This window comes from Dasypus novemcinctus, chromosome 24 (genome assembly GCF_030445035.2).
Source record: "Dasypus novemcinctus isolate mDasNov1 chromosome 24, mDasNov1.1.hap2, whole genome shotgun sequence".
Classification (NCBI taxonomy): Eukaryota; Metazoa; Chordata; class Mammalia; order Cingulata; family Dasypodidae; genus Dasypus; species Dasypus novemcinctus.
Window position 1 is genome coordinate 16,467,544 of NC_080696.1, and position 20,584 is coordinate 16,488,127.

The 20,584-nt window shown below is 40.4% G+C and overlaps 1 protein-coding gene and 1 non-coding gene across 2 annotated transcripts; both read right to left on the minus strand.

Moving 5' to 3' along the window:
* Positions 1-1,698: 1,698 nt before the first annotated feature.
* On the minus strand, positions 1,699-20,578 carry SNX5 (sorting nexin 5). The gene is made up of 14 exons (XM_058287604.1): positions 20,430-20,578; positions 20,116-20,198; positions 13,150-13,254; positions 12,004-12,114; positions 11,331-11,452; positions 9,538-9,661; positions 8,816-8,911; positions 7,872-7,977; positions 7,708-7,783; positions 6,935-6,974; positions 6,762-6,848; positions 5,728-5,887; positions 3,527-3,612; positions 1,699-2,480 (listed from the first exon to the last, which is right to left on the minus strand). Exons 2-14 carry the CDS (start codon positions 20,164-20,166, stop codon positions 2,430-2,432), a joined length of 1,215 nt encoding a protein of 404 aa, XP_058143587.1. The 5' UTR covers positions 20,167-20,198; positions 20,430-20,578; the 3' UTR covers positions 1,699-2,429.
* On the minus strand, positions 15,441-15,678 carry LOC111758879 (small nucleolar RNA SNORD17). The gene has a single exon (XR_002793015.2). It is a non-coding gene; the product is annotated as a small nucleolar RNA SNORD17 (small nucleolar RNA).
* Positions 20,579-20,584: the final 6 nt, after the last annotated feature.

The window sequence follows — 20,584 nt, forward strand, 5'->3', positions numbered from 1 at the left end:
TTTTGAGCTGTGTCTGGACAAGACCTCATAACCCCAGAAATGGGCAAGGCAAATGCTGAGCAAACAGACACAGAAAAGTGGGAGTGAAACATGAACACGGGGTGGGATGAGCTGGTCCACAATCTGTGCTGTCACCATTAAATACCAACGAAGGCATGGCGACTTCATTTTCTATCACAGCTTTCCAGGGTAGAGATGGTCTTCTCTAGGAAATGTGGTTTTTCTGTGCTACAATGCAAATTTGCTGGCTGTGACAGGATTCCCTTATAAGGTGTGGCCTTATCTTAAACCACTTCCTATTCACTTAATTTGTTTCTAGTGCACCAGCTCTCAAGATGAGTTCCCTGGGAACTGAACATACGCAGGTTTTTCTGGAGATCACTAGCTACAGTCTAAGTAATCCACAGTCTAAAAGCACGGCAACCACTCTGAATACTGTTTTAAAACTAAGAGACTCGCCAACACCCCCAACCCCACATCATTTAACATGGCCTGAATTCCACTTCCTGGCCTTTACAAAAGGTTTCAAAATGTTTAATTTTAATTCTAAATCCACCTGCACTCTTGGAAGGCTCCCCAGAGGCTGTAGCTGTAGAAGATCCATGTGGACCCCTTTCCTAGGTCTCAGCTCTTTCAAGCTTTCCATGTTCCAGCTTACCATTCTCTACCCACTATTGGATTTACAGCACGTAAGACACAATTCATCATCTAGGCACAATTTGATCCATTTGAGGACAGTGGCTGCTCCTATCCAGCCAGCTGACTGAAGTAAAAAATGGCATGTGAGCACTGCTCACCAAGTCGGCAAAGTGACACAGCAGGAAAGGACTAGAAACATCTATGGACCACTAAAACCTCCACAGAGTATGAGTTACTCTTAAACCTAGGTATGACTTTAAAACTGGCTTTGAAACATGAGGCCATGAGGGTTAGCATTACCTAGAATCGTGCCATGCATTTCTAGGTCTGCACTTCCATCTTTAAGGTCCAGCAACCTGAAAATCCAGATGGCTCTGAGGGGGTCAGAGCCATGACTCAGAAGCAGGTGCCCCAGTGGCCTCCTATTTTACACACTAATAAAAAGGCAAAGTTCCAACTGCCTGAGTTTATACATTCACTTACCGCATCAAGTAGTAGAACCTACTGTGCCTGGTCCATAGTTTTAACTAGCTGTAAATGGCTGGGAAGGTCAGTTACTCATAAAATATGCTTCCATGGTATTCAATTATCACCATTTTGCAACCAATTCAGAATTTAATAGATACTAAAAGCAGTGTTTTTAGTTAAGTCTCAAGGTATTTCCCATGAGTTACCTAATACAAAGGCAAAAAGTAAACACAGCAGAGAAACCTCACAGTAGATACCACCGTAACAGAGTGCTCAGTCATCACCACTAAGGGGCAACCTGCGTCTGATATGATGCAGAGATGTAAAGCCTGTCAAATATGCAAATGTGACTCAAACCACTAGCACACAGGCGAACCCAGGTTTAGGGACCTTCTGAAAAACGGGCCTGTAGTCTTTAAGCTGTAAATATGATGTCCGAGGCACACAGGGCTCTGGGCAGACAACCTGCCTGGGGACTGTGGCCCAGGAGGGCCTGGCCGAGATTGATGCTCCCACCAGAGCCCAGGCTCAGAGCACCGGTGGCCTTGGGATGTACACGGGGCCCACTTTCCACAAAAACACTCCAGAAAGTAGCACGAGTCATTACTTTATTTTACACTTTGTAAAAAAGTCCAAATACAATATATCCCCTGCTCCCAGTGAGGGAGGAGCTCACAGTTCTGAATGTAGATCTGACTGTTTCAAATAGTCCATATTGTTTCTCTACCTTTAGATGCTTCTCTCCCCTCAAAATATTTAAATCCCAACTACAAAAATGGAGCTGCAAAAGGTGTATAAAGACAAATGAGATGTTCCTGCTTTAATAGTACAAACACTTCAGGTGACTAAAGCACTATGAGATTAACAGGGAGAAAAAAACTGCCTGACTAAGGAATGGAATGTCTGTTACCTGTAACAGGCTGAATACTTTTTTCTAACTGGACCCTACCCTAAAATATTCAGTCTGTGGACACAGGGACAGATGGATTAGTGAAACAAACTGTGCCAGGCAATTTCCTGTTTTCAGAAGGCACATGTTTCCTGTACTCTTTCTTAATAACTAATTACAGGAGAACCCAGTATTTAGATCCTGCCCAATGTGAGGTATTAAATGTGTAAAGATTAGTTATGTCCAAGTAACATGCAATAAAAATAGTTTTAAACCAACATGGTTAAGTGTTAAGATTTTTGAGAAATCAAAATATTTAATCACATTATTTTAAACTAAAGCCAAAACCAAAATCTTCTGTGGCTAATGATTAAGTGCAAGTGATGCTGGCTTTCACATTCACTCTCTTTACTTCATTCAGAATAAAGGCAGATCAGTTGTTCTTGAATAAGTCAATGCAGCTTTGCAAAAGGGAGACATTGTTCTGGAAGAAAAGCAAGAGGTAGACCAGTAAATCACTCCGGAATCTAAGGCTTCCTATATATCTGTACAAACCGAACCCAGATCCAATGGCTTAGTTTTTCACAAAAATTCCAAGCCAGCCAAAAATGGGTTTGGTCCTTTTCATTAATCCCAATCAACACTTTGAGAGTTCCTCTCCCTCTACAAGGGTCTTAGGAGAGGCTCAAAACTCTCATCTACTCCCACCATTTGTCTGCTCCCAGATGCAATACCAGTTCTGCTTCTTAACTTCTTAACTTAATGAATAATATGAGTTCCTCCTATAAAGTTGAAGGCCTTGAAAGACTAGATAAAAAGTTGCTTAAAATGGTCATTCATGACAGGATTTAGACATAATCAAGAAGCAGGTGAATAAACACACACCTATGTTGTCAAAATAAATGGCCCAAAATACACGTGTTAAGAAGTCTTCCTGCGTTAACCCATGTCAGGTTTTGTCCTCAGTGAGCAAAGGCATGGCTTCCAAGGGCCCCCTCTGTGGCCCTCCACAGTGCAGGGAGGGGCCTCCCTGACTTCCTGATGCTCTACTCAGGAAGCCTTAACCTAGATCCCTGGGGGAATCACTCCCAGGAATTTTGATTTAATGGCTCTGGTCACCAAAAAATATTTTAAGCTCTCTAGCAGATTTCAAGGTGCACCCAGCATTAAGAACCATTGCTTCATATCTCAATAAAATTGCTTCTAAATTTAAAAAAAGGAACCATTGCTGTATATTTTTTTGTCCTGCTGAAATTAAGCTACAGATATTAGATATATTAACAGTTTAATATACAGGAAGTTTAATATACAGAAGTTTTCCTTCTTTTCCAAAACCAAAAAGGAATTAAAGCTCTACAGAAAAGCAGTACTTCAAAGTTCAACAAGTGGCTCCCATATACTAAGTACCACAGGGGAATAAACTCAAGGGAAAAACTCCTCTGCCTGATGATAGTACTACAGTGTATTAGGAAATAATCTGAAAAATAGAGAACTTGAGTTGCTGGATTAACTTGAAGAATAAACACTTACCCTAGCATGCTTTATTTCCAGTTCCGACATTTCAATTAGATTCTTTCTAAATGCTGCCACTCTTTTCCGTTTGAAATTTATCAGTTCTACAAGAAAAAGAGGAATTCATCAAGAATTTCGATTTTTATCTTCACTCAGATGTAATTGCACCAATGCCCTTTTGGGTTTTTATGGATTGTTTTTAAATGGATCATCTATATTTGCTAAACTTGGAAAAGGGGTGAAAACCACTACCCATATTTTCAGTTGCCTTTTCTGTGAGGACATACCACCTTCACACCTATCTCTTCCTTTCCTTTGGTCATCACCAGAATTCGGAACAACCTGTTTGAAATTTGGGTAAACCAAGACCCTCTAATTCCTTTTATCAACTAATTAAGCTCCACATTCCAGCTTTAGCTAACACTCCTCTGGTTATTAAAAACAAGCAAACAAAAACACATACACACACACACAAAACAACCTTCTGTAGCTCTAACTGGTGCTCAAAGACCCAAGAGCAGGCTCACCCTCCTGGCTCGTTGCCTATACAAAGTTAATAAAGGCTTGTGAGCAACCGATGTTTCGCAACAATGCAAGGTGTTGGTGGTGGGGTGTCATATGGGAGCCCAGTATGATATGCATGTTTTCTTTGTAAGTTCACAAATTTTACTATACATTTATTATTTATGTATGTTCACGTATGAATGATATATTTCAATAAAGCTTTTTTTAAAAAGTATGTGTTAAAAATAGATAAAAAAAATTATTTAAAAAAATACAGAATACCTTCATGGACTATTTTCTAAGCATGAAGACAGGCTGAAAGATAAAGATTATTAGCATATTTGAGTATGAAAAATTTTAAGTTATAAATATAAAAAAGTCACAAAGTAGGGTAAAGAAGTCTCCATGCAAATTTTACATAAAATTACATAAAATATTTGGTGTACTTAATTTGCAAAACACACCAAATATAAGATACAGACTACAGTGAGTAGTTACGCTTTAAGGATGCTCTTTCATAATGTTTTAAATGTTTCACAGCAATTCAAGGTACCAGTGGTTGGGTAATGCATTAGAGCCCTGTACAATGTTATACATGTTTGTTGTGGAAGTTCACAACTTTCACTATACATGTATTGTTTATGTATGTTCATGTATGAATACTATACTTCAATAAAACTTTTAAATGAAAAAAAAAACAAAAAACGTGAGCAGCCACATTAAACATTTTTTATACTCAGCACACAAAAATGACAATATCTTAGACATCCTGAGTTAAATAAAATATATTACCAAAACTAATATTTTACACTTTTTTTTTGTACTGTATAAGCCCAGCATCTAAACACATTTCAATTGTTCCATGGCCACACGTGGCTGGTGCTATAGGTAACATACATTCCTGTAGATCCATGTCTGCTTCCTGAGTTTCCCTCCACTTCAACCCCGCCCCTCCCCCCCCCCCCCCAAACCTGCCTGGCTGCCTACCTAACATACAATGTTGCATCCAGCTCAACTCCCCTGGTCTATGCCTTCACACAGGCCAGCACCCCACCTCACCACCCTGTCTCTGTGGTGCCTACCCACAGCATTATTTGTCATGTGTCCTACCGACCAGTCAGAGCTCAGCCACAACTTTTAACCTGAAATACAGTTTTAGATCTATCCATCTCGGCACTAAAGAATATCATACTCCTAAGCAGAATACGCTAAGATCCACATTCTTAATCAGGAGGTTATAATCAAAAGACATGGGGAAAAAACTCAGCTAATAAAGACAGATCTAAACTGGCATCATTTTAGGCTTTGTGGTTTTCTTTCATCTCCTCTAAAACCGTCAGAGCCACTAAATTCTGGCCTAGATAATAACCTAAGATTTCAATTCAGCAAGGATTTCTGAAGTGTGTTCTTTCCTTTGTAATCATCATTTTAAAAAAAAAAAGCACACCCAGACACTGGTTACTCTTCCCTAGTAAAAGGAACTAGCGCTCTTTGGAGAAATGGCTAATTCCAGTGTTTGAGTAGAGAAGGGGTAAGATGAGCAAAGATGTTGTCCCTGGAATTGCTTTTAAGTTGGCATGACTGTCCTGAAGGCATGCCCCAAGGTAAGCAGTTAGGTAAAGTACTTGTGGAGATTCTGTGCATCATTTGTGTACCCTGATGCTCTGAAAGCTTGAAATTATTTCCAAATAAAAAGTAGACTGTCCCTGCTTTACCTTCTTTTGCAGATTCAGAAAGTTGTTCAAACTTTTGGCAGCACTCCTGCTGGTGTGCCTCAGCCAACTTGACATCTCTGCTTTTTAACCGGGCCTTATCCAAAGCTTTGTTAGAATTTTCATAGTCAGTGAGGGCTTTGGTACGTCTGTATAGGAGATCCTGAGAATAGCATCAGACACAGTCAATTAATCTACTTTGAAAAATCTCCAGAAACCAACGGATGCACTGAATATCTAAATAGCCCCACCCCCTTCCCCCCTAAAATTAAAGTAATGGAAACACTGAATTTCTACTTTTTGATATTTCCCCTTACTACACATAGCCTGGAAAGGTAACAGAATCAAACAATTTTACATTGTCTGCTTTAGTATATATATTTTTTAACTTTTTAAAAGTAAAGTTTCATTCATATATGAACATCCATAAACAGTAAATGTATAGTATACACTGTGAACTTACAGTATAAGTACAGTATTAAAGTTCATCATACAGGGTTCATATACATTACCACACCTTGCACTGTTGTAAAACAATTGCTAAACTATGAAAGCGCATTGTCAAAACATTACAAACTATGGCCAATCCCTTACATTTGGTGTATTTTTCCCCAACCCACCCATTTATTAACATCCTGTACTAGTATTATATACTTGTTACAGTTCACGAGAGAATGTTCTCATATTTGTTGTTAACCACAGTCCATCTTCCACCACAGGATTCATTATGTTATTGCTTTATAGTATATTTTTTATAGGGAAAGATGTGGAAAATGCACGTCAATTCTAATATAAAAAGGCAAGATTTGGTGACAAGTCATGTTCTATGGCTCGCAGAAAGCTGCAAGTGTCATAATGATTTAATAAAAACAAAAGCCCAAAACTTTTCCTGCCTCAGAACTAGCCCTTGGGGAATGTTTTTCTTACCCAATAACCTGTTATAATCTATGATCCTGTAATAGCTGTCTTCTCATACCACATTAACCCTCCAGGTAGCAGCAAGGTCTTCTGAGGATTTAAAGAAATTCTCATCTCACCTTGGCAGCCTCAATGTTGAGCATGTAGTATCGGAGAAGCTCTGTCAGCTTTAAATCTTCATCTGATGAGACTCGACTCTCTAATTTCTATTTAAAAGAAGAAAAAAAACCCAGTCAAAGCAGTATACTAGACTATAATAATATGTACTACAAAGAAATGTAAAAATCCTTACCCTAAGTTTTTCGAATAGCTCAGCAACCTTCAACAGGTACCTAAAATATATATACATCATTTTAGTTTAAGGTCTTAAATCTACAAATGCATGCTTCATCAATACTCAGTGAAGTTCTGCCTTTTACTCCTTTAAGATTACAGAGCAAAGGTAAACTTTCACTTAGCTGCATTAACCAAGGTCGGTCCCAATGAAACACCACGGTGTCACAAATGCTACTATTCTATCTTGGCTCTGCCACTGGACTGACTTTTATTCTCAAATCGGAGATAATGTCTCCTGTTAACCACGCCCAGATGGTAAGTGAAATGTCTTGTCTCACACTAGAAATAACCAGATCAGACTGAGGTCAAAGCTCTACTTCCAGAGTTTTCCTTAGGACTACCATAGTCCAATCACTCCAAGATTCTGGGTGACTGACAGGCAAAATGGCAAGCAACCTTTGCCGGGGGAAACTTCACTCCACGACAAAATATCACCAGAAATGAACACACTTAAGTTTGATGGAAGTGAATGCTCTGGCAGATACCACAACTGTTTAACTGCAAAGGAACCTGCCAAGTCCTTTTACACAATTAAGAGTGTCATATACAGAGGGGATGCAAGATGTGCATGATAGAGATGTTTGCACACGATAAGCTTGTAATCTAGAACAAAATCACAGCTCATTCTTTTAATTTTTTAAAGATCTTGTAATTTTTTAATTACACATCCCAGTAGTAGTCTTATCTGATTACGGTTCTAGGGAAAATGTTTTTCCAATAAAAACTTACTTTTTGATGACTGTGGGCTCTTCTAAAGCCAGGCTATGCAAGCAGGCAGCAGTGTGGATATAGTCATCTGCAACACCTGCAGAAACAAGGCCAGCCCTTTTTATATGAACCCAGCTGGGCACATGAGTAAAGCTTTAAGTAGCAGGTAGGTGAAGGATATTTACTTTTATGAGATCTGGTCATTTTGTCAGCTTTTGCACATGAGTCCTTGATCTTATTATAATAGTTAATAAGGAAATTCTTCTCTTGCTCAAAGAAGTCATCCACCTCCTAAAGAGGAAGAAAAATAATTTGTCAACAGAGAAAACCATTCTGAAGAGCAATGTGGCAAAGTCCAGTAAAGTTCTGATATCCCCTCTAAGATTCAGCAATTCCACTGCTACAACAGTGGCTCTGCCTGGTGCAGCACTGCCGCTAGCCTTGGACCGGTGTGTATGTGAGCCAGTTTGGCGGGGGTAGGGAGACGGGTGGATTTGGCAGCATGAGGTAAGCATTGGTATGGCCACAATCCCAAGATGTAGAGATAAAGGAGACCTAAACACCTTACACCGTAGCACCAAGGAGATACAGCCCACATCCATGGCGCTGTTTATATAAATGAACTAAAGTACTATATTCAACTAAAGTAGATCAAAGTTTCCTAGAGTTCCCGGATTTCCAACAATGCCCTCTCAGCACATGTATCCTGAATTCCTCTCAAGCTCAAGAGGCAAAGCCAGACACCAGAGAGTTAATATAAAAAAAAAGTGGTCATGAGACTTATGGTATTAGTTTGACTTTTAATTTTTTAGAACAGCACTGTCCAATAGAAATAAATTGTGAGAGCCACATGTATACCACCACTTAAAAGTTTTCTAATAACCACATTATAAAGTAATTTAAAAATAGGCAAAATTAATTTAGACTTAGGTGGAGAAGTTCCTATTGCCTCTCTAAGGAGAGCAAGATATTTTGGGAAAATACGTGTGAAAGTGAAATAATACATGGATGAAAGTAATAAAAAAATATGAAGAAAATTTAATTTCCAATAAATTAATACCATTAGTGTCACAAAAATCTCTTCCAAAGAAATAAAAGAATTTTCCACAAACAGGTAAAAGCCACTTACCTTAACTCCGGAAAAAAGGACTTCATCGGCACTTTTCACCACACTTTTGAAAAAGCCACCAAACATCTCTTTGGTATTTTTCCGCCTAACACTTAGCTGAGGGAAGAGAATTCCAAAAGGATAATTTATAGTACATATTTTTCTAGGTTCACAAATATAATGGCTAAACCTGAACACAAGGTACCTCATTCTGAAATTTTAACTTAAAAGAGAGACTTTTCTTAAAAAAACCTACCCACTAAGTCTGAATGGCTTTTAAATTGCCAGTAGACCTACTGAAAATTCTATTTTAAAGATTTGACTATCCTACTTTCTTTAATAAGCTTCATGGGTCAGAAGACACTGAGGAAGTTTCTATGTTAGGCTTGTTGTCTCAAACATTAAATAACAAGAAACAGAACATGTAAAAAATAAAAGTGTCATTTTAAGAAAAAATGTGGCCAAAAAGAAAATAAATGCAGAACAATTTGAGTTTTTCTAATCATCTGAAACAGAGAATCCCAGTCTCAGGAGAAAAAGGCAAAAGGTCAATATTCTTTGTTTTAAACAGTTTTTAAAAATCACTTATAACAATGGATCTATGGAAGGCAGCACATCTACTACAAGGGTTCCATTGTATTGGGTAAGAAACTTAGAATAGTTTAGAAAGTTTTATAAAGAACATATTTTATTTATAGCCTAAATTTTAACTGGATCATAGAAATGGAATGAGAATGTCTTACATCCTGATCATATTCCAGGAAAACATGAAAGTTGCGATCTTTACTGAGAACAGGATGAGAAGAAAGTCGCTGAAGAAAGACCTCATGGGAGGATACAGTCTTCTTAAAGACAGCAAGATATTCCCTGAAAAGACATAGGCATGACATTGAGCTAGCACCTCTCAGCTACCTTATCAATACTGTTTCCAGTTAGCTACTTTTACTGTCCTATTTGTGCCACTAAATAAAATACTGGAACTGAACAAAAAAGACATTGTGGGAAGAGGACTTGGCTCAACAGTTAGAGCGTCCGCCTACTAAACAGGAGGTCCATGGTTCAAACCCCGGGCCCTCCTTGACCATCATAGAGCTGGCCCATGTGCAGTGCTGATGCGCGCAAGGAGTGCCCTGCCACACAGGGGTGTCCCCCGCGTAGGGGAGCTCCACACACAAGGAGTGCACCCCGTAAGGAGAGCTGCCCAGCACGAAAGAAAGTTCAGCCTGCCCAGGAGTGGCGCCGCACACGTGGAGAGCTGACACAGCAAGATGATGCAACAAAGAGAGACACAAATTCCTGGTGCCGCTGACAAGAAGAGAAGTGGATACAGAAGAACACACAGCAAATGGACAGAGAGAATAGACAACTGGGGCAGGAAAGGGGAGAGAAATAAATAAAATTTTAAAATCTTTAAAAAAAAAAGGCATTGTGGGTTAATATATCCAGGTACTAAGGCGATTGCCATTCGGAACCTGTAGAATGAACACTGAAGGGGAAAGTATTATAATTGTATTTGATGGGTCAAATCCAAGAAACCCCAAACATACATGCAATTGCTGCTTTTATTTAGCAGCCACAGAGCATGAGCCCAGTAGGCATTTTCCACCAAAACCCATTAATTAATGGACATGAGTACTACTAAGAATTGATTTGTAAGGAAGCATACAGTAAAGATCACTTTAATCTTCCTGAAATAGCCAGAATTTGGTCCCCTGGGGTCAGCTGCTTTCTCCCCAGAGCTGGTCTCAGCATGTGCTGAACAATTCAGCACTGGAGCTTTGTGAGCACTGCCCTTAGACAGCATGGGCTTGGGGCAGGGAGAAGAGAGTTGCTGAAATGGGCACCAGAGGGAAGTAGTGCTTTCAAAAGAAACTTTCAAAATGTATTATCTAGTACAAGATTTAAGACAAGATATACAATATTTTTCTTCTAACCTTTCAGATATTTAAGTGGTATTTAGTAGGTGATTTAGCTTTTTCCTAGAGATTGAAGAAACAGTAGTTGAAGTATACCTAGCACAAATTTTTCAGTGCCCTAAAATATAAACCTCCAACTATGACACAAGCAATAAAGAACCCATGATTGAAACAGTTAAATTACAACCAGAAAACCTATTCTTCCTGGACTTTTTCAAACTAGGAAAACATCAATGTGGTTATTCAGAATGTTTCTTCATAACAGCATTCATTGCAATCTAGTTTCTCCTACATTTCTAGTAACCAAACTTCAGGAGAAGAAAGCTTTGTACATATCTGCAATCTGAAAAATGTATAGACACAAAGGTTTATTTACTGTGCCAGATCGGCATTCCCAAACAAGTTGATCTATTATAGGGGAAAACAATCTGTCTGGGCAATCAACGTTCCAAGTGCAAAGACCATATCTCATTTTGGGCAAAATGCAGTTTTGAGAAGGCAGTCAACTCAACAGCTATACTTTGAAAAACCACTCGTCAGGTTCTTCTGCTTATTTCTGTACATATCTCCACCAGTCTCTACTTCTCAGAAAATATGGTCCATGGAGAAAATACACTTACGCTTCCAGTTCTTGCTTCATCTTGGCAAACTCTTCTTTGGTCATAGACCCTTCACCCTCTCCCAGTTTTTGCATCTTCTCTCGAGGGCCATCAAAGTCAGGTTTTATGGGAGCAGGAGGAATCTGCAGGAGAGGCAGGGAACCCATGAGCACTCTTGGCCTGGCAATGCCTATTCCTCTTAACCTTCTTCATTCTGGTCATTTAAAAGATGTGTCTTCCCCTAATTGGGCACTCCCGTGGAATACAAGCACTTCTTCAGCATATTCACAGCCAAATGGTAGGACACAAGAGTTTTTATCTTGCTTCAATGTTGGTTTAAACCTAGTATAATTGATGCTACCAACAAAGTACCTCCAAGAAAACAAAGTCTACAGACTTGTTTCCTATGTACAGAGGTCTTGGATTCAATCCTTGGTACCTCCTTAAAAAAAATAAATAAAAACAGCTAAGTCTCTGTTCCTGCATCCAATAATTAATTTGCAAGAGTTAAGCAGAGACGGCTCTCTCTCTTATTCCAAGTATAGCTACACCACTAGAGAAATCTATTGTGTACTATCATCACCAATACTTAAGTTTCCATAGAAATCAATTCTGCTTGATGCCCAAAAGACTAGAAAAAAACCAAACCAAAGATAGGTGATTTAAATCCTATGATTTTCTAAAATGGACTTACAATAAGCCCTGCATAGTCTGTTGTTTCAATAAGAGTGTCATGTAGCCACACAAAGTCTTCATGTTGCCTCGTAACAGAAAACTCTGGGTTCTGAAATGCAGATAGTGTGGTCTGTAAAGAAAAGAGGGAGTGGTTAACTTTAGATAAAATGGTTTGGGTTTCCTGAGCTGCACTGTGGGAAAATTCTGTATAATACAACATCACAGTGAGATCCAGAAAAGAAAGCTACAACACATGATCTCCCCACCACTAAGAACCTCACAACCAAGATTCAATCTGGTCTCCAAAAAAAGACCTTTCTGAAGCTTGCAATAAATGTCAGATTAAAGAGGCAAGAATCTTACTAGTAAAGTTCCAGGAAATTAAACAAACCAAAATCCTAGTTCTGTTTTTCAAAGTCTTTATGCTGCCACCAAAATAGCTGAGGTATGCTAATAAAGCCACCAAGGCATTAAAAGAAAAATGTGTGAAAGGACCTTACAGATGGCATGTAAACACTGGATTCAAATCCTCCCACAAGAGCTAAATTAGTTTAAACCCTTTACCCATTTTTCTCACCCTCATAAGGTTATGAAAAGGAAATTAAATTCACATAACCCCTTAGAAGAATGCCTTACCTAAGACAAGCATTCAATATATTTAACTAGTATGGAAGTAGAGAAAAGGCTGAAAATCTTAAAAGACTGATTCTGTGGCGTTAAGTTAGTATTTTCCACATTTTCCAGACTGAGCTTATTGCTTTTGTCAAATTAAAAGTCTGGAGGGAAAATCTTTTGAACTCAAGAAGTAGGCAGAGTGGAGACAGACTAAAAAATAGAATGTAAGAAATTAGTAAAGACAGAAAAGTAAGCATCAGATAGTTTCCTTGGATGCAAATTAAAAAATGAAGGCCAAAAAAAAAGCTGATATTTGTCTCCTGTGTCACTGCCTGGTGTGCTTCCTCCTGGAGCAGAGAACAGGGTGGAGCAACAGCATTTATCCAAAGCTTACTACAAGCAGCAAGAGGAAGGCACAGGTTTCTCACTTTAATAGCAGGAGCACTTCCTGGACACGAATAGCAACCATCTCAGTTCAGGGAATCTCTCCACACCAGCCTGCTACTGGAGGATGCAACCTACTGTTTAATTGAGTCTTTCTGTCACTTACCTTGGTGTGCACTGTAAATTTGACCTTATCTCTCTCACTGAGTGCATCAGGTATGTCAATCTGAAGTGAGGGATCAACATTCAGGTCCACAGACACAGATCTCAGCTGAAATACATTTTTTGGTATTAATCTCAAATGCAATTTAGTCGTAAAAAAAAAAAAAAATCCTTCCAAAAATGGGGGTGGGGGATATTAAAGTACAGTTTATAAAGTTACTGTTGAGAGGCATCTTTTAAGTATATTTGAAAAACTGATGGGAAACCTGTTCTTCAAATATATTTACTACAGATTAAAATATTCCTGTAATCTGAACAAAGCAACTGTATGATTCTAAGGTCATTTATATTACATACTGTGTGTCTATATGAGAAACACATTCATCCAATTATCCAATTCATTACTTGGAAGAGCTGTATATTTTTTTTAAAGGTCTTCAATTAGAATGAAATCATGAACCTCTTAATGAATGCCAAAGCACAAGGAACACTTAAGAGGCATTAACCAGATCAAATACACAGCTTAAAGAAGTTAGGGACTGGGAAATGTTGGGGAGTAGGGCAACGACAGTTATTGAACATGGGATTATGGGTGGAGAAATGAGAAAAATGCAATTTGTGAACTTATTCAGGGACTGTTTCAAACAGTTCAGAAACCTAGATATTAGAGATTATAAAACAAAGGACTTATTTAGCAGAATCTCACTGGAGTTAGACACAATGGACAAGTTTCAGTACTGCCATGGAAACCGAAGTAATTTATTTTGAGCTGGAAATTCAGGGGGGAGAAAAACTACTCATCTCCATTTTCGCCTGTAAAAACTGTTTTTAGGAGGTACTGGGGATTTAACCTGGGACCTCGTACATGGGAAGCAGGTGCTCAACCACTGGGCCACACCTGCTTCCTGGTTTTAGAGTATTTTTTGAAGAACAGTAGCAACACCTCTAAGAACTGAGCTGTTAGACCAAACGGTTTTCCTGCTGAATTTCAGGCAAAAAGTCTAAGCCCTTAATTCTTGAGGCAGATTAGCTGGTGGGCAACCTTAAGGCCTGATACAGACATGAGACTGTGGAGTAAGCATCTCATGTCCCCACCCCTAATTCTAATGTGAGGATTTTATAAAATAAAGAGAAACACTGAGGGATTCCTCTAAGCTTCCCTTGGGTTCTTAAAATAAAAGTTCAGGCCCAAGGAATGATGAATTCAACCTCTGAAATCAGGAAAACCGGTTCCAACCAGGTATAAAAAGACTAAGTATATTCACTAAAAATCCACAGCTTCCTTCCACGAGATTGACTTCGTGCAAGCTGACACAAGAAAAACCTCCCACAAATTATAACCAACTTTCTTATTACATTAATAAGATTATAAACACAACAATGGTCCCTGACATCTCAACCTAAATTCTTGATGACTTTTATGAGCTATTTCCTTATTTGGCTTAATTTTCACATATCTATTTATGAGATCTCTGCAAACAAAGAATTAAGGTCAGGGACACAGTTATCAGAACTGTGACTCTAGCTCTGGCATATTTCTGATTAAAGCTTCCTTCCTCCTGATGCTGGGCAAATTCAGCATTCAAAAGAAAGCTCTAGGTCAGCATTTGTATAGTAACTCCAGAAGTACCAAGTGATTTAAAAGCTCAGCAGTCCCTATGCTTAGTCAACAAAACCAACACCCTATAGCCCCATGTCACAGTACTTGCTAAATCTTACGGCTCAGACTATAAAGGAGTGGGTGACATGCCTCATAAACTTTCCCCTTCACAAACCTCCACCCCCTCATCTTAGGGCGTCCAGAATACTGCTCAGGCTGCTGGCCAGCAACACTCCCTGCATGTGGAAATGAAGCTCCTAACTAGGGAGGGGGCCATTTTGACAAGTCATCCATGAAATATTAAGTGTGGAGCCAAAACAGAAGAAGCCTACACTTTACTATTTCTGAACATAGTAAAGACATAACATACACTTAAGAAACATGTTTCTCCTTAACTATTTCAACTCACAAAAGCCCTCTGTACAATTCTAATACCACCACCCCTTTTCCCAAACCCTCTTTAGATACTAAAGTACTATGCTTTAGATGGTACTCTGAATTATTTATGTTGTAACTCTATTATGAAGATAATCCAAACTCATTCTCTAGCTCCTCTTTCCCTTCCTCCTCCTAATATCATACCCTCAGTAGTACCCTCAAGGAAAAAGCAGAACTAAGGACTTCTGAACTGTCTACTAACAAACTGCTATGATATTTAATCACAAGCTTAGGAGAAAGTTAAAAGGCTGCAGCAAGTGATCAGATTTCTACCACTCATCTTGGTGGGGTGGGACCCAGAGGGACTCACCCCTGCTGACACCAACCATTCTTGCCAGTAGACCCCCAACACACAAGCTGTCAGCGGTAGAACACCACAAGACTGCAAGGCATTTAGAAGCTACACAGCCCCAAATTCCCAGAACAGGAACGGAGGCTTGGAAGAAGGTCAGAGCAGCACACTCAGCGAATGGATAAACTGAATCATCATTTCACAAGGCTGCAATCCAAGCCAGTGCGTGAGTCCCAATGTGGAACCAAAAAGACCCTCCTAGTCTAGAAATTCCAGTTAACTTGAGAGTGGACTAGCTAATGCCACAGAGGAAACACATGCAACAAGTGAAATGTAGAGTTTCCTTTATTCAGAGCTAGTCCTTCACCTACTCCCTAACCCCATTAAGGCTCCCTCCCAGAAGTTCCCAGGTGCAGTCACAGTGCACGCTGGTAAGCCCTCTGCTACACTAACACCGAACATGTTACATATTACTCACGTGGATGAGAGGTGCTTTAGGACATTCACTGTCTGGGTTTGAGAATTTTTAAAAAATTCACTTTCACCACCAAAAGACAATTCAGCAACACGAGTTGGATTTTTTTTGCTTTGTGTGGCAAATTCCCAGATCATTCATACGTGAACATTCCAGTATCTCCTTCCATCACCTATCAGCTACCTACCTGGTATCTATAAGAGCACAATGCCCAAGCTTTGTACTGCTCTTCTTGAAAAATCAAGTGAAAGCTGTGTAGCTGGAGACACTGGTGTTTTTACTCATGACCACATACACGCTAACTGGAATGAAGGCTTTGGTGTGTTCTTCAGAAATAAACAAGTCACCAGACAGAAGATACACGGGTTAACCTAAGTTAATTATTGAAAAGCATACTCTCCAGACTACATAGCAGTGCGTGAAAAAGTGAACTATGCCAAATTTGTAAAAAGAAGTGGATAAGAGCTTCGAGCAAAGGAGTAAATTTCTAAAAAAAATACAAATCTCATTCCTAATACAGCATGTATACCTCAAACTGTAACTTAACCCTCTTAAGTATTCATAGTTTGCACCTATGTCCTTAAGAATGATGTCTCTTAATGGCTAATGAGAAAATAAATACCTTCCTTTACAGACTACACACTTAGAACCACGGGCACAACTACCACTCATGTTGAGGCAGGCAGAATTTCACACCAAAACAGGAAATAAGCCACTTTCCAATTCCTAAATACAGTTTCAAACAGAAAATTCAGCTCTGAAAGTCCAAAATAATTAGGGCCCTTAAATAAGGCTGTTTCCCTATCTACTCGCTAGCAAGCTTCCCCTGTAGGCTTCTCAGCACTGCTCTGAGGCATTCAGCGTCCTAATCTACAGAATGTCTCCTTTGCACCTGAAGTTATTTTGCTGAAGAAGGCACAGAGAAGACAGTAATATGTTTAATGGTACCAAAGATATTTAGCCATGCTTAAGTTTTATACAGCATGCTGTCTCCTTAAGGAAAGCACTATCAAGCCCAGATACAAAAAACTTTCTATTAACTGGCACATTACAGATTAGCCTCTGTAACACAACCTAACCCCACCATTTTGGAAAGTCAATTTATAGCAATGGCTCTCAAACGGGCAATTTCATCCCCCAGAGGGACATCTGACACAATCTAGAGATATTTGTTACTGTCATTTGGCAGGTAGAGGCCAGGGATACTGCAAAATAACCTATACACAAGACAGTAAACTATGGTAAAGAATTACTGGGCCCAAAATGTCAATAATGCTCAGGTTGAGAAACTCTGGTTTTAGTCACTTATTAGGTCTCACCAAATTAGTATTTTGTCCTCAGAAGCAAGTTAAAACGAGAAAACCCTACAACAGCACCTTTTAGCCATTTCTTCCTATAGCCAAAAAAAGTGAGGCCATGATGAACTCAGTATTCACTAAAGGGGAACTGAAGACACTGTGTGCAGGTTACTGATCTAGAACTAAAGCTTGGGCCGCTTTGATAAGTCTTATTTCCGGAGCAAAAAAGAAATCAAAGCCATTGTAAGTTTAGCAAATTTCAGTCCATAAAAACTGGCAAATAGGGACTTGCTGCAGTTATGGGTAAGAATTCAAGATTGTTCCTATACTAAACTAAAATTACAGGACACTTTCTCCATGTTAGCTGGCTGAGTAAAGTGCCCCTACAAGCAGCTTCCGTATCTGTAGACTAGAACAGCAGCGTTAAATACTAATGACAAGAGCTCAAGCAGTTGTGGGCCTGCTTCCCACATGGGAAATGCCTCCATTAAAAACAAAAAACAAAAAACAAGCAAAACAAAAAGACTCAGGGGAGCTGGTGTGGCTTGGTTGAGCATCAGCTTCCCACAAGAGGTCCCAGGTTCAACGCCCGACCACAGGTACCTTAAAAAAAAAGTGACTAGGTCTAAGATAGACACCATCTCTGTTATGCCCACGTAACCAACCAGTGAAGTTAAGGCCAAGTTTTCTAACTGTGGAAGGAGAGTCCCAGTTAAAAATAGCACCAGAAAGCAGAGTAAGGACCTATCCATTCCAAGACAGGCTTCAGCCTCCCTGCATAGCTTTTCCTTTCTACAGGCTCATCGACTAACTGTAGTCAATTCACAATTGACTGTATGTTTTCCAGTTAGGAGCCAAACACCCACATCAATGTTAACAAATCACTTGATTTGTCAAAGGTTTGCTAGACTCCTAGGAACATGTCTTTCCTCAGGAAAAAACTCAGGATGCACACTAACGCTGTGGGTAGGAACATAAAAGGTGCAAGATGACTTATTCTTAAGGGAACAAGGCTCTGTATATCTAATTCCCCCCAGGCACCCAAGAACTCGGGGGATTGTGAGGGGTGGCTACAGCAGCAGTAACACCCTAACACCATACAAGATACCATAAAATGAGGGGTCTAATGGTGTTAGCCCAGGACAAGCTTTAAAATGAGGCTATGTTTGGTAAATGATTTTTCTAAATTTAAAGATGAAAATATAACCTTCCCAAACCAAGCAACTCTTCCCCTGAATCTGTGAACTTTTTTGGTGGAAGAAACCCCAACTAATCAATGTCACAAAATGGAAGTGTTAGGGTACCAGACACACCCCAATACTCTCCCTTCAGTTTTGCTTAACCGGGGGGGGGGAATCACTTTTCCACCACTCAAAATCTTCAATAATCAATTATATTCCTTCCCTATAATCCCACGGATTGGCTGAATTCCTGAACCCCCACCCTTATGGAGAGAAATTACAAACCAAAGCAAATCAGAAAGTTTTAGAATTTAAGTATTTTAAGTAAAAATTTAAAATACTTTAGTTGGCTACAGGGCTGTATCATGGTAACTGGATATTTTGCCCACGATTCGGCTTTCTGTTACCATTTCTCACCCCGACTCCCTTTTTTGGGTGCTGTACTCACAAAGACTTGATAAACCACGTGTTTTTAAAAATAACACATAAGACTAGTAGCAGGGAGCACAGAGCTGTGTCAAGGTAATAGTTTATATTTCCTTATTTTTAAAAAAATTAGAGGGAAAATAATTTAATTCTCTTCACCACTCAAGTGGTCAGAGTCTAGTCACTTCAACCAGGAGGAAAGAAACAATCGCTCATAATCTTCCCCAGGATAGCCCGCAGCTGCAATATACTGTACTTAATAAGGAGGGATTTTTGAGGCAAGTCCTTTAAAATAGCTTTCTAGAAATGGATTATGGATCAGAGAGAAGGTACTAGGGGAAAAAAAGTTGCTACTAAAATTCCTCTCCAATATCTACATTTTAGGGAGAAAACTCGAGAACATCCTAGAAAAGGATCGTTACCATCAGGTTTCCACTTTTGATTTTTGTGTGGCAGGTAAAAAAGGATAATTTACTTCTTTTAACTTTTAAATAAAATACCCTGCCCCAGCAAATACAAAGTTTCATTTCAATAAACACGATCCTCTTGACAATCAAGCCACTTAATTGAGAGCAGTATATATCTTGGTCTGGGGGGGGGGGGGGGGGGCGGGTTAATCCGTTTTCCTGGCGGAAAAATTACTTTAAATTGACAATTCTAAATAAAATGTTGCGGCTCATACAAACCTCTACGTATTGCAAAACTGAGAGGAGACTTAGACTTGTTACCTTCCAGACCTCAATTAAAGTGGCCTGGGGACAATTTTCATAAATGCACAGACCTCCCGCTGCATATTTGGTGTTTATGGAGTAGTAAGAAACATTCTTCAGATACTTGACTCGAAGGTATTTCCTCAATGTCAGGGCCGAACAAGACAAGTTTTTCTCAGGGTCGGGGCAATACTGAACCAACCAAAACCAAACCCTGTTCAGTTTGCTGCCTGTTAAGATTTCACGGTCGCCGTTCGCGAGGTCACCAGTTTAATAACTTGTAGTATTTAAAGACAGAATGGCCGAGCTCGCTGACATCCCGCCCGGGACCTGCTCACGCGTCTCTGGTCCTCTCCTTGGTGGGGGCCCTCAGGGAAGGGGAGCCCCTCGTGGGGACCCGGGAAGAGACGCCAAGGAACCCCTGGGGAAAGAGTATGGGTGACTATCTGGGTTAGAAACGTGGGAGTCCTGGGGAAGGGGCAGGCGAATGGAGGCGAAGGTGATCGGCGGGGCTTCTCGTCCCGGAGCCTGAAGGCGGGGAGGGCCTCACCTTGCCGCGGTCCTCCTCCTGCTGCTGCAGCAACTCGGGAACCGCGGCCATGGCGACGCGGGCCTCGAGCAGGGGCCGCCTGGCTGTGCGAGGAAAGAAGAAGCTGGGCCGCCGGGGAGCCGCTCAGGGGCGGCCGCGGCCCCGCCTCCGGGGGCCTACCTGGCCGACCGCGGCGGGAGGCCTCCGGACTCCACCACCATCCCAGCAGCCCCGGGAGCAGGCGAGCGGCGCGCCACGTGCTCCCCCAGAGCGGCCTCCCCCGTCCCCGCTGCCGTCCATCTTGGAGCCTGGCAAAGAAGCAACGCGGGGCCTACCCTCGCTCTGCACCGCGCAGGGACCGCCGACTGCAGGACCGCGCCGGGGGACACAGAGGAACAGACAACACCCTCGCGAGGCGCGTCTCAAGAAAGAGCACGCGTGCGCTCGTACGCGAGAATTTATTACCCAGCCCGAGCCCAAGATGGCGACG

Coding starts and splice junctions, on each gene's coding strand:
- SNX5 (XM_058287604.1), bottom strand. CDS start 20,166: ATGGCCGCGGTTCCCGAGTTGCTGCAGCAGCAGGAGGAGGACCGCGGC. Junction 13,255..20,115: donor AGGAGGAGGACCGCGGCAAG/GTGAGGCCCTCC, acceptor AATGTATTTCAG/CTGAGATCTGTGTCTGTGGA. Junction 8,912..9,537: donor TCCTGGAATATGATCAGGAT/GTAAGACATTCT, acceptor CTCTTCCCTCAG/CTAAGTGTTAGGCGGAAAAA.